The sequence below is a fragment of the Puma concolor genome, chromosome B4 (assembly GCF_028749965.1).
Source record: "Puma concolor isolate L17-30 chromosome B4, mPumCon1.1.hap2, whole genome shotgun sequence".
Lineage (NCBI taxonomy): Eukaryota > Metazoa > Chordata > Mammalia > Carnivora > Felidae > Puma > Puma concolor.
The window spans coordinates 17,015,939-17,030,179 of NC_141673.1; the positions used below are offsets into that span (position 1 = coordinate 17,015,939).

The 14,241-nt window shown below is 44.5% G+C and overlaps 1 protein-coding gene across 1 annotated transcript in view; it reads right to left on the reverse strand.

The window, feature by feature from the left end:
* The window catches only part of CB4H12orf75 (chromosome B4 C12orf75 homolog), a 38,991-nt gene extending 24,987 nt beyond the window's left edge, over window positions 1-14,004 (reverse strand). The window contains exon 1 of the mRNA XM_086715100.1: window positions 13,391-14,004. Within this exon, the coding sequence (XP_086571226.1) occupies window positions 13,391-14,004 (614 nt within the window). The remainder of the gene's footprint in view (window positions 1-13,390) is intronic.
* Between the last annotated feature and the right edge of the window lie 237 nt (window positions 14,005-14,241).

Genomic DNA, 14,241 nt, shown 5'->3' on the forward strand with positions numbered 1-14,241 from the left:
TCTTGATTTCAGCTCAAGTCATGATCTCACAGTTCGTGAGTTTGAGCCCCGCATCAGGCTCTGGGCTGATGGTGCAGAGCCTGCTTGGGAATCTCTCTCCCTCTCTCTCTCTGCCCCTCTCCCTGCTCATTCTCTCTCTCAAAATGAATAAACTTAAAGAAAATTTTCAATTTTAGTTTTAAAATTCAGTGTGCATTTGATAAATGCTCGCTCCAGCCTCTCCCCACTGGCTAACTCTACAGCATAGTCATAGGAGCTATGTGCTAAATTAATCCGCCCATAACCACTTGCTTTCAATTAGAAGAAATTTTGGCGTAAGTTGGGAAGGAAGCACAATTAAATGTTTCCCTTCCTGGAAGTTCTGAGTTACAGTGCTAGGGTAACTGAAAGGCTAAAACGGAGTAATTAATAACACAGTATCATTCTTCAAATACCAGTTTAGTTATACACCAGATGAAACTCTTGATTTTTACACAATACGGCCAGTATTCCCATGTCGTTTCAGGCATACCTACATATATTGAAAAGCCATGATCATGAAAAACAGTGTCTTCCTCAAAAAGAGTTTAGAAAATCATAATATTAACTACTTACACATCTTTAGCTGCTCCCGCAGGGCCTAGGGGGGAAAAAAAGGTTTGCATTACTGTGATAGAATTGCTACAAAAATATTAATTCCGATACCCATCCAAAATGATGTTCTAGAAGAGACAAGTTGAAAATATGTTTTAAAAAGATCACTTCAAAAAGAAAAAAGAGAGCAAGAAAATCATTATATTCAAATATTAAAATCTGAATTTCTTCTGCCCACTTTTAACAATTCTATAAACTCTAAGGTGTCAGTTCTAGACAGGATTTTACAGATCACCTAATCCGATCCCTTCATTTTCCAGATAAGCTGACAGATTTGAGAAATATTTTCATTTCTAAGTCACACATGTTCTAAGCTGGTGTCCACATGGCCTTGTTTTAAGTCACACCATGCACTAGTCACAAAGTAAAGCACAAGACAAATTGGAGGGACATCCTCAGTAAACTATGAGTCTTAAGGACACCGGCCTAGCTCCCAAGGGTGTTACATGCATTTCTAACTCTGCTCCTATTTGCTACTGAACTCTGTCCCATCTTGGCTTCCCACCCACATGCCAAAAACAACCCCTCTCTTCTAGACCCCATTCCTATCATTCAGCACAGATTCTCTCCCCAACATGGCCAGCCCCATCTACACACTGCCTCCTCCCAGGATCCTCATCTGAGAGACACAGAACTTGGTTCCAACTATACTAGGTAGTGTTTTTTAATCTCTTAAAACCTCACTTCCCTCCCTTGTGTCAAATGAGGGTAATACGACTATCTTTCTCAAAAGTTTATGTAGAACAGAGAATAAAATGGAATAACCACAGCTAAGAGCTATGGTTCCATTTAAAATGGAACAGGGTGGGGGGCACGTGGGTGGCTCAGTCAGCTGAGTGGGCATCTGACTCTTGATCTGGGCTCAGGTCGTGATCTCACTTTGATGAGATGGAGCCACGTGTCGGGCTCCGAGCTGACAGTGTGGAGCTTGCTTGGGATTCTCTCTCTCTCTCTCTCTCTCTCAAAATAAAGAACTAAAACTTAAAAAAAAAAAAAAATGGATCAGGGAGGACAGTGAGGAGGCAGGCCCAGCTCATGCACATATTCTGTTCCAAATTCTCAGAATCCTTTTGCTGAACTCAGCTGAAAGCTAAGGCGTCTACTTATGTTATAATGGACCAAAACGGGCTTTCTCACACTAGCAACCAATCACACATAGATTACTTTAACTGTACTTAAGCCAGCACCAAACACCTTTTCTTCAAAACAATTTATGAACACCTTCTCTTTCCTCTAAAAACTCTAACCTCCTTTGTCTCTTCAGAGTATGTTTTCAACTTTGGTCAAATTCCTCTCCCAGATTGCAATCCCTAAGACCCCAAATAGATGCCCATATTTTATTTTGCAGCTTCAGTTTCATCTTTCATTATCTGACGCTACTGTGGAGATTTTTTTTTTTTTAATATTTTAAATGTTTATTTATTTTTGAGATTGAGACAGAGAGACAGAGTACAAGCAGGGGAGGAGCAGAGAGAGAGGGAGACACAGAATCCGAAACAGGCTCCAGGCTCTGAGCTGTCAGAACAGAGCCTGATGCGGGGCTCAAACTCATGAACTGCAAGATCATGACCTGAGCCGAAGTCGGCAACTTAACTGACTGCGTCACCCAGGCACCCCAAGATTTTTCTTTAAAGATGCATGTCAACACCTAGAATAAAGTCTGCTACATAAAAATAGCTAAGGTGTTATTATTAGCAGTCAATTTCATTAGAAATTAATATCTCAATTTCCATACCTATGAAATGGGAATTAAAGTAATTTCTGCCCAAGTCATAGAGATTTGAAAATAAAAAATGTGCTACAAAGTAAGCAATAAACCTGCAGGAAAAGTTATTGCCAAAACTGCACGAACTGTACCCCGGTGATATTAATTTAAGATCTGTAATCCTACACATTCAAAGCAGAGCATAAAGATAATCAAGACTGTGTCTCAAACAAATTCTTTTCAGGTTCTGAACAAACCCTAACTTTGTAACAAACTTCATTCCTTTCTTTAGAGAAGAGTAACATTTTTATGTCACAACTATCATTAAAATTATAGAAATAAAAGTTGGTTTGGAATCTGAAGTCAAAAAACCAAAAACAAAATTCCTAAAATTAAAAAAAAAAAACATCTTAACCTAAGAACATTGGATGTTTTGATAGAAAAAATAAGCAAAGGATTAGTGCCACCAAAAACCTGTGTAAATGAATGTTTTATTTCAGAGTCAAAACGAGCATAAGAATTTGGAAGAAAGTCTAGAGAGAAAATAATATCTTGATTTTCGTATTTTCATTTTCATGGAAAAGCACAGGGAATGTTTTGAGGGTTTATTGTGGTCAGGAGAGCCAGAGGGGTGGGAAACTTTGATTCTGCAAAGTCTTCCAGAGAGAAGAAAGCAGAGATCATAGTGTGGACCATGAGTCCTCAGCAGAGAGATGAAGGGCCGTCTGATAAATCCACACAGAGAGCAGAGGGGACAGAAGCCACCTCACTCCATCTCAGGGATGGCCCCAGGGCGGCAGGGAAAGAACAGTGTGGAATGGGAAGGCAGAGACCCACGCAAAGTCCTTGCTCTGATCATTCCGTCCAAGGTCACTAAATCACTGCTTCAATTGCTAATACTGGGCAGATTAAAAGCAGCCGAGAAGACAAAGCACAACGTGTGCGTAACTAGTTTCAAAACAGCAACGTGTTGTCTAACGAGTACTTAATCAGCCACGGGGAACCTTCCATTCACCTCACCTGATGGCTGCAGGCCCCATGTGCCTGGTATTACCTTCCCAAAGGAAGTCAGCCCACCATTTTTCCTGTTTGCAAATGTCCCTCATTTAAAGGGCACCATCTGTTTAATACGTGCAGTGGCAGGGTGGGCAAAGAAGTCAGAAACACTACAGGTATCCACGTGATCATAATATGTGCTGCATTTTTTGTTTTAAGGGAAGAAAATGTGCATCTTAGAAGTAAGGGAACATGGTAGTAATGATTTTATAGAACCAGAACAGGTATAACATGACTCCCCAACGCACAAGTTCTCAGAGTAAAAAAAATAAAATAAAAAATGTGTTATTGTTGCAAACCTTGGCAAAACTATCAGAATATGCAGGTACATAAAATGTAAAATATCTTTGTTCTGCAAAAGTATAAAACTGTGAAACTAAATAGAAGAAAAATCATTACCCTCACCACAACACTGTATTCACACTTCACCTATATATTGATTTTAATTAACCAGAGGGAGATCTCTAGAGAATTTATGCCCCCCCAAAAAAAAAAAATTTACCTAGAACAATTCAGATAGTGGCAAAATCCCATTTGCTTTAAATTGTGTTTATGGTCCATGTGATTTATCATTTGCTAAACAAATATTTATAATGGTATCTAATTCTTTCCTGGCCCCTGGGATACAACATTGATTCCTGTTAGCACCACCTCATTTCCTGCCAAAATGACTCTTTACCGTTTAAACATAGCCTTGACGCATTAATATAATGGCCTCAGAAGAAACAGAGACGGAGGAAAGGTAACAATGCTTCTTGTGGCATGAAATCATCACAAAATATATACACTAGAGATCTGATGACTATTTTCCAAAACTGTATAAAGGATGATAATTTTAAGTACCTTCCTAAAAAAGAGAAAGGGTCTAAGGTTTGCTCTCAGACAAGTACTATATGCAATTTCAGTGACAAAAAGTTATTATAAATGGTTTGGGTCTATAGGGAAGAACATTTCCCTACAGACAAAAAAGTAGGAAACAGTTAATTAAACATTGTTGGTTGTTTCAAACATCACTTCGCTCACCAAGACTGTGTATACCTTACTTTACACACTTCAAAAGACTAATATTTTATTCATGAGTCTCAAAGTCGAAAGCCTCAGTCACTTGAAAATGCATAGCAAACCCAATTTATTCAAACACTTAAAAAATTTAATCTGATATTGTGGGGTCATAGAAAAATATTTGGGCTTTGTCCCCTGTTCCTGGCACAAAACTTCTAAAACCTTTGGAATTTCCTGAGTGATAAGGGTAATAGGAGCCTCTTTCATACTAATGAAGGGACTCCTGGCAGGACCCAAGATAGCTTCGAGATGGGGACTGGTCGCCAGGAAAGCCAAGCCTTGTTAGAAGCTTGGAACTTTTGGTCTCATCCCTGTTCCCCAGGGAGGGGAGAGGAGCTGGAGATTGAGTTAATCACCAATAGCCAATGATTCCATCGATCAGGCCTATGCAATGAACCCTCTCTAAAAACCCCTAAACAACAAGGTTCCGAGAGCTTCTGACTTGGCGACCACATCCATGTGCTAGGGGGGTGGTACAATCCAACTCTATGGAGGCAGAGATTCCTATACTCGGGACCCTTTCAGACATGAGTCTATGTACCTCTCCATCTGGCTGTTCGTTTGTGTTCTTTATAATAAACTGGTAAATTTAAACCCGTGAGTAAAGTGCCTTCCTGGATTCTAAGCCATTCTAGCAAATTATCAAATCTGAGGAGGAGAGCTGTGGTAACACCCAAATTTGCTGCCAAGTTGGATAGAAGTGGGAATAATGGGGACCCAGTACTTGCGACTGGTGTCAGAAGTGAGTACATCTTGGGGGTGCCTGGGTGGCTCTGTCAGTTAAGCGTCTGACTCTTGATTTGGGCTCTGGTCACAATCCCACAGTTCACAGGATCAAGCCTGGCATTAGGCTCTTCGCTGAGCCTGCTTGGGACTCTCTGCCCCTCCCCAATGTGCCCTTGCACACATGCATGCACAATAAATAAATAAAGTTTAAAAAAAAAAAAGAATTGAGAACATCTTACGGCACCTTGCCCTTAAATCTGTGGTGATGGACACAGACTCCAGGTGGTCAGTGTCAGAAGTGAACTGCATCTGAGGGCTCCCACTTGGTGTCAGAGAACTGGGAAACTGGACTGCATCAGGAGGGAAAAGGTATGGTTTGTAAACTGTATTTCCTTCTTTTCTAGTTATATCCCATTCCCGAATAACTGCAGAAAAACTTTCTGTATTAGTTTTGTATGGCTGTTAACAAATCACCGAAGACGGGCTGGCATAAAACAACAAAAATACTGCTCTTGGAGTTCTGGAGTCCAGATGCATAAAATTAAGGCATCAACAGGTCCAAACCTCCATGTTCCTCTTAGCATCTGGTGGCAGTGAGCATTCCTTGGCATTCTTTGGTCTGTGACCTCATAGTGTGTGCACTCTACTCCACCCACGTCCCCACATCACTGTGTCTCTTTTATAAGGACACTTATCGCTGGATTTAGGGCCCAGCCAGACCATCTAGGATGATCTCCTCATCTCACAATCCTTACCGTAATTACATTTGTGAAGACCCTTTTTCCAAGTAAGATAATTCACACATTCCAGGGATTAGGATACAGCCATATCTTTTTAGAGGCCACCATTCCTCCCACTACACCTCTCACCCCTGTCCTCCTCCTTCCCTCTAAAACCCAAAATTCTCTTTTGAAAAGAAATATATAGGGGCGCCTGGGTGGCTTGGTCGGTTAAGCGTCTGACTTCAGCTCAGGTCATGATCTCACAGTCCGTGAGTTCGAGCCCCGCGTCGGGCTCTGTGCTGACAGCTCAGAGCCTGGAGCCTGTTTCAGATTCTGTGTCTCCCCCTCTCTCTCTGCCCCTCCCCTGTTCATGCTCTGTCTCAAAAATAAACGTTAAAAAAATTTTTTTTTTAAAGAAAAGAAATATATAGCAAAATTAAGGTTTGCAGGGGGAGGGATTAAATTTAATGTTACAGTCATACATTCTAGAAACACAATCTTACTCCTCGTGAATGATAAAGCAAGCCAGCTACAAGACACAACGTGGGTTCAGCAGTTTTAGGGAGACGGATGTCATACCTTGGTTCCTATAGACAGACGTTCCTTCGCAATCTAAACAGCCTTACAAATGAAGAGTGAGCTGTACAGTCGGGTACGTTCTCAACATTGTTCAGATTCATACAGTTATTGTCACAAGCTTCCTCCCATGTGCCAAATGCTAATATAAAGAAAAGATCGATCTTTTTTAAAGAAAGGCTACATACATTTTTACATTTCAAAAACTGGCCTATTTAATTAATTAATTAATTTTTACAGAAAGGTTCTATTTTCTTTTTTTCTTTCATGTGCATCTATTTTGAGAGAGAGAGAGAGAGATAGTGTGAGCGGGGGAGGGGCAGAGAGAGAGAGAGAGAGAGAGAGAGAGAGAGGGCGAGAATCCCAAGCAGGCTCCATGCTGTCAGCGCAGAGCCCCACACAATCCAGGAGCTGGATCTCACGAACTGGGAGATCACGACCTAAGCTGAGATCAAGAGTCGGATGCTTAACCGACTAACCCAGACACCAGGACAAACTAGCCTATCAATGCCTTTTTTCATCACCGTTCTATTGCACCGTATAGAATTTATGTTATAAATATGTTCTATGTATAGAAATGTTACAGACGAAATATTCACAAGTAAATAAATTGCTAAATTACATATTAAATCATACTTCCTTCTTCCAACTGAGTGGTGATCATTTAAACACACGTGCCAAAAAATAAAATTGTGTACATGAAGTATTTCTAAAAAAGCACTAAAGATTTACAAATCACTCTTCTTTCAGCATAAATGACCAGAAACATAAACGACTATGGTTCTTATGGGAAATAATAAAAAATAGGCAGGAATGGCTTACTCCTTATTTGTTTTATAAAAGGAAAGAAAAGGCCCTCTGAGAACTGTATAAACATAACTACAGAAAAACTAAACAAACTTCTCTTTAATTTTGACAGCTTGTGATGTCTCTTCTGACCCATAATAGTTCTAAAACGATGTCATAGTCTCAGTTTGGCCAAAAGAAGTTGAAAAACAGCTCATAGTTCATCCAAAGCAATGTTATTTTTTCAAGAAGCCAATAAAGAACTAGATTCGTAAGTCATCTCTTCAATAAGGGAGAAAAAAATCCAGGTCAATGTGTCCTAGAAATATAAAATTACGTGCATGAATATGGAGGCTCTTACAAAACCTCTCTGTTTGCAGGTTGTCCTTGTTGAGCAGCTCCACGTTAGGCAGCTAAAAATTAATAAATAAAGGCTGCCACATAAGCACAGACATAAGGTAAGGGATTGGCATCTCGCTCCTATATCATAATTTAACCATGTCTATATTGAGCGCTAAGTGGCTTCTGGCAGAACTGAGTAACTCGCTGAGGTCACCTTTGCAAACCCTGCACGCAACAGCAACATCAGTTCCAGGGAGCCGGGACGCGGGAACGTCCTGATGATGTCCAGATTCTGTCGCATGAGTGGTTAAATGCCTGGACAGAAGTACTTCTACATCTCTCCTCATTCACCATCATTTCTCACTGCAACCTCCAGGAGAACACCAGTCACCCGCACCTTCCTACCTTCCCTTTAGAGGCGACAGAATCTTCCAGTGACCCAGGCATTTCTTTGGGTTCATTTTTATTTGTCCGTCCCATGCAGCCCATCCTCAGCCTGGCTGTCCCAGGGGTCTCTGACATCAATGCCTCCAACACTCCAGGCCCTTCTCGCTCCCCTGACTCCAGGCAGCAGCTTTAAAGTATGCCCCTGCTGTATGCCCGCTCTTTCCTTCTACACCAGTTACCAAAGTCTTTCCCTATATTAATAATAAACAGCGCAGGGAGTGCTTACAATATACGAGATGCTGTTCTAAGGACTTTGCTTACATTAACTCATTTTACCCTGAGTAAGTTCTATTATTACTCCCTCATTTTATAGTTGAGAAAACTAAGGTACAGTTTAAGTGAGTTGCCCAAGGTCACACAGCTGATAAATGACAAAAGCAGGATTTGAACTGGGGCCCTGTGGCACCAGAGGCCCCCCTCAACTCTGAGGCTTTCCTGCCTTCCTTCCCACTCTTCCTTCCTTCCCAACACCTATAACCAACGTGAACTACTAAAGCCAGCCAGGCCCGCAGCACCTGGGTGGCTCACTCCGTTAAGCGTCCGGCCTCATCTCAGGTCATGATCTCACGGCTTGTGGGCTCAAGCCCTGCGTCAGGCTCTGTGCTGACAGCTCAGAGCCTGGAGCCTGCTTCAGATTCTGTGCCTCCATCTCTCTCTGCCCCTCCCCTGCTTGCACTCTGTCTCACATAAATAAACATTAAAAGAAAATGCCACTTATGACATAAGTGACTTCCTGGGTGCTATCAACAAAATTTTATGTTATTCCCCCACACGGCCTGCGCTAACGCTAAGCACAGTGGCAACGTTTCAGTACTACCGAACCACTGATACACATACACTAAAGCTGGACCACACAGCTACATCAAAAGAAGAGAATGCAATTATCTGGCTAATTGAGGATGAGGAAAAAACTAATCTAAATAACCGGACTCAAAAGGATTGTATTAACTCCCTGGGTACACTGATAAAAATAGAGCAAATAATTATTAAACTCCTCCTCTTCAGACTAATGTTATATAAAGAGCAGAAGAACCATTACAGAAACTTTCTGATACTAAGCTGCCACGAAGTTATGATCAGACACTTACCAATTACATATATCTGGTAGAAAAACTACAACTAAAAATTTCAATCAACTGCCATGAGCAGAAAACATCTGAAATAAGTCCTCTGCTGCAAAGAATTTCCACAGCCTTAGCCTGCACTGAAGTAGGCTATTGTAGATATTTGGAACCATCCAAATATTTAAGGATTTGCTGGTTTACCTAAAAAGAGACGGTCTGGCTTACATTACTGACTCGCTTAGCCATCTATATGTATGATTATATAAAAGGGAATGGCTGACCTGTTTAGATCATTAGCCTAAATGCAGGGCTACTCTTTTCTCCACTTAAGTTTAAAAATATATATATGCTCAAAGAAAAACAAGGAGACAGAGAATCTCATTGCTGAGAGAGAGAGGTGGGGGTGGGGAGCAAAGAGAAACAATCAGAGCTCCCTGCTTTATAGTAAATGCAGCACTTTTAAGATGGATTATTTAATCCAAATGTTGCTCTATCATTTAGGGTCTAGACTCTAGACTATGCAAGAAACCTAACACAGTTCTAGGTTGGGGAAAATCAAACTCCTACATTGAGACAGTGATCTTACTAGAACATTACGATGGAGAGAGCTCTTGTGCAATCGCAATGGTTCTCATGACCCCATTTGGACCAGCAGCACAACTCCTCCCCGAAGCCTCCTCTGATTAAACTGTATTATTCAACATCTCCTGGGCACTTGGATGTTCAACGTGCATTCTATCATACTTTGCTTTGCAAAGGTTCTCAAATGGTTCATCTTCCTACCTAGACTATCAACTTCTCAAGGGCGTGAGTTTGATTTCATTCAATCACCCTTTGCTGGTTGCTCAGCCTTTGCCTTAAAGCTCCTAGTAAAGTCCAGCGCTCTGCACGTACAGGTGGACTGTGCAGAAGTTTATGGTTAGAAATCTCCTTAGGAGAAATTACATAGGGCCTGAGTGATCTAGGGGCTGATTCCTTACGGCTGTTTGATCATTTTACTGCATATCAGTTTCTCCATATACTGGACATACGGAATCAAATTTACACAAGTACACTACTAAATATCAATTTGTCACATTAACCAATTTCTCCAGGCGAAAGCCAAGAAAGGCAGTTGTTCAGATAGCTCAGGGAGAGGAGAAACAATTATCGTGTTTTACCTGAATTACTTAGAGAGTAAAACAGGGCTTATAATTAAGATTTTAGGTTTAAGGGTATTATTATTAGGTGTTAATGTACCCTTTGGAAGTAGATTTGCCACATTCTTGTAGAAAAATGCTCAGGGAAAGCCATTTTACCTTCAACATGGTAATATTCCACTACTCTATAATAAATTACAGCTTACATCGTGCTTTCACTCTGTAACTCAGAAAAGTGAAATGAAATACCCACAGCAATGCAACCAGCACAGAACCAAAGTCAAGCTTGAGCCCTAGTCCCCAGTCTCCAAGTTCAGCACCCTTCTCACCTTCTGTCTGTACTTTTATATTATGTATATATGGATGGATGGGTGGATGGGATGGATGGATGGATGGATTGCTGAAAAGCTCAAGGATAGCTATTGACCTGTATGACCCCAGGATATTTCAGAAGTTGTGCATGGTAAGTACCTAGAGGGCAGGGACAACATCTACTTAATGCATTTCATGCCACTTGGGTTCAGGACCACAACTTTGCAACTTGGCCAATAGCGTTTTGGATGCTGATGTCAAAGTTCACAGCTGAAAGATATCCGAATACCTTTGCACTGTGGTTTTATTTTTCTTAACCTTACATAGTTCATCCTGATGCATTTCCTTTCTGAAACTCAAGTCCTGCCACCAGCTGACAGAAAATTTCACAATAACAATGACCAAATGCCAAAGCTGGCCAGCTGGACTCTAGCAAGGAAATGTTTGGGGGAGGACCTTGTGAAAGACGGGGCAGATCCATCAAAGAAGTGATGCAGTAAGTCCTTACTCATCATGTCTTCTCTGTCATGTTTTACGGTCTGCACTCGCTATCTTGTTCTTCCCTGAACGAAAAGTAATTTTTAGCAAAGAGCAAGCCAGAGGAGAGAACAGCATGCTCTTACATGAACTCTTCTTCATAAACAAAAGAGAAGCTACCCAACCAGAAGACATGCACTTTGCATGTACTGTTCAATAGAACTACACCTCCTTTTATGTAATAAGGGATGTGCACCTAGGGTAAAAAAAGAAAAGGTCAACCAAATATCTGTAAAAAGAATCATGTTTTCCCATTTTCTTACATTACCATTTCCAAATTACCTTAAGGTTGTTCTGATGTAGCAACAGTATTCCTCCCTCCTGGCCCCAAATCTGACAAGCAGTTCATTAATAAATAAAAACGCAAATGAACTAACCGACCGTATAGCTCCACTTTAAAGAAAATGTTACAAATCCTTCCTATGATTTTTTTAATGTGGATAATTGTTGACCTTTTTTTAATTTTTATTTAGTTTTTAAGTTTACTTACTTATTTTGAGAAAGAGAAAGTGCATGCTCCAGTGGGGGAGGGGCAGAGAGAGAGGAGGGCAGAGAGAGAGGAAGACAAGAGAGAATCCCAAGCAGGCTCTGCACTGATAGAAGCGGGGCTCACACTCCAGAACCGTGAGATCATGACCAGAGCCGAAATCAGGAGTCGGACGCTTAACCAACAGGGCCACCCAGATGCCCTGTTCTTAACCTTGCAGTGGCCTGCATGGGGTCCCGGTGCACGTCGGATTGAGAGACACAACGCATCGTGCAGGATGTGGCCTTGACACTGTTCCAGGTTTCCAACCAGAGCATTCTGGCCACTCTCAGGTTAGAATCCTGTTTGTCCTCGTTAGCACAAGGTGCTTCCTAAGGTGCTTACTAACCCGTCTCACTGTTACATGGATGGAAAAGATTTGGTCCCTGGTGGCTCTCTGCATATCCCAAGAACAAGAATTTAATTCAAGATGATAAAGATCACCTGTAACAGATCAACTTTTCAGTGAATCCTTCACCTGGGTTAATTCACAGCTCTGAGACTAGAAGCCCACATATTTTAGCGCCTTCTCCAAAAATGGAATATTCCATGTGAGATTACTCACAAACAGGAGAAAACAAACTTGGCCAGTTAACAGGGCAGCGTTCCACATCTGATCCCACTAAGCAAAACGCCAAAATAAACTTTAAAATAAATAAACAAACAGGGCTCGAATTTTAAACTCCATCTTCCACGGAGGTCTGGGTTAAGGGAAGTGACAGGCCCAAGGTCACCAAGTTATTGACAGGGCGCCCACACCAGCGTGCTAGGAAACACTGCCGCATCGGAATGCTGCTTGCACTTGCCGGTGGGGATAGGATGTGGCATCTGACTGATCTCAACTGGAGGAGACTCGACGCTCTTTAACCAGAAGAACTACCAAAACAGGCCAGCAGACATTTCTCCAAACAGATCCTGACTCTTTTAACTGGGAGACGCTAGCTGGGCTAAATGCGAAGAAGAGTTGAGCTTTAGAATAAGTCACTCGACAAGAAAGCCTGGCTGACGGGGGAAATCTCGGGAGCTGTAGCCTGCCAATCCACAAAATGAAGCGGAGTAAAAGAAGTTTCGATAGATTTTCCAGTGAAAACTACATGAAGCGATCACTGCGAATATGCAAGCTTTGTCACACTTTGTCTTAAAGCATCCTCGAAACTGCAGCCTCTCGGAGACATCCTTCGGGCAGCCCGGCCGGGTTTAGGCGTCAGGACAGACTCGGATGAATTTTCGGAGCCCCGTCTGCGGCTCTGCCCGACCCACTCGCACCCCGCCGCCACCAGCACCACCGAGAAAGTCCTGAATTGCTCTGCCGCACTTGCCTGTCGCAGCGCCAGAGGTCCGAGGGGCTGGGGGCGAGGACCGCGAGGCGGCGGGGCGCGGAGGGAGCGGCTGCGGACCGCGCGCAGGAGCCCTCTGCCCCCGGAGGGCGCCGGGCTACCCGCTGCAGGGGAGCCCCGCCGCGCGTCCTCCCCGCGCACCCTCCGCAGGACCGCCCCGCAGGCTCTCCGCGTCCCGCCGAGACCGCCCCCGCGCGGGGTGGGGAAATGCCCTGCCTTGGGCCCCTCCGAGAGCGGGCGGCCTGCGCCCCCCCGGCCCGAAAATGGGGACGGGGAGAGAGGGGGGCTGCGCGCCCTGCCTCGCGGGGTCCCCGCCCCGCCGCCTCTCCCCCCACCCCTACCCCGGCCTCTCCCGCACGGGCGGCCCGCCCCGCAGACCTCCCCGCCGCCCCCGAGTCCCCGGCCCGCGCCCCCGCTCACCTCGGCCGGCGCCCGCGCTCGTGGCGGTGGAGTTCCCGCAGCCCATCGCGCCGCTGGCCGGGGAAGCCGCGCTCGGGAGCGGGCGGCCGCGGGTCCTGGGGGCGGAGACGGAGGCGGAGGGCGGTGCGCCCCGAGCCGGAGGCCAGCGGGGGGCGCGCGGGGCGCGCCGGGCCGGGGGGAGGGGGGCAGAGCCGGGTCGCCCCCTCCCGCAGCCAAGCGGTGCGGGCTGGGACGCGGGGGGAGGGGGCGCGCGACCAGAGCCGGCGCGGCCCGGGGGCGGAAGCCGCCCCGCACCCCTCGCCCCCGCCGCGGTCGGGGTCCCCGCCGGACCCACCCGTCACCTCGGCAACCGCCGCGCCGGCCAATCCTCGGTCTCCTTCGGGCTCCCCGGCCGGGCATTGGTCGTCGTTAAGAGGGGGCGGGAGTTTAAAGTGGGTTTGGGGGGCTAGGGCGAGGCTGGGGGCGTGGCCGGCGCCGGCAGTGGGGTGAGGCTGGAGGCGACCGGAGATGCCCACCTGCCGACCTCCACGCCCTCTTTGCCTTTTCTTCCCCACTTCCCCTCCCTGCTTCAGGATGTGGGTAGGAAAGGAAGTGGCAGAAACAGCTATTTGCATACAGTGGGCGCCCAATAAATGTTACTGACTGAGTGATACTCAGATCGGAAGCCAACACCGAAATCCATTTCTGCTGAAACAGAGAGCTAATGCAGCTCTTTGGTAAAGAGCATGAAGTCTTCCCTAGCTTGGTGCTAGTAACCTACTCCACTTTAATTGCATTTGCTGCAATGTTGATAGCCTGAAGGACCTCCACTCATTTAACAACAGAATTGAATTTACTTGGCACCTTTCAGC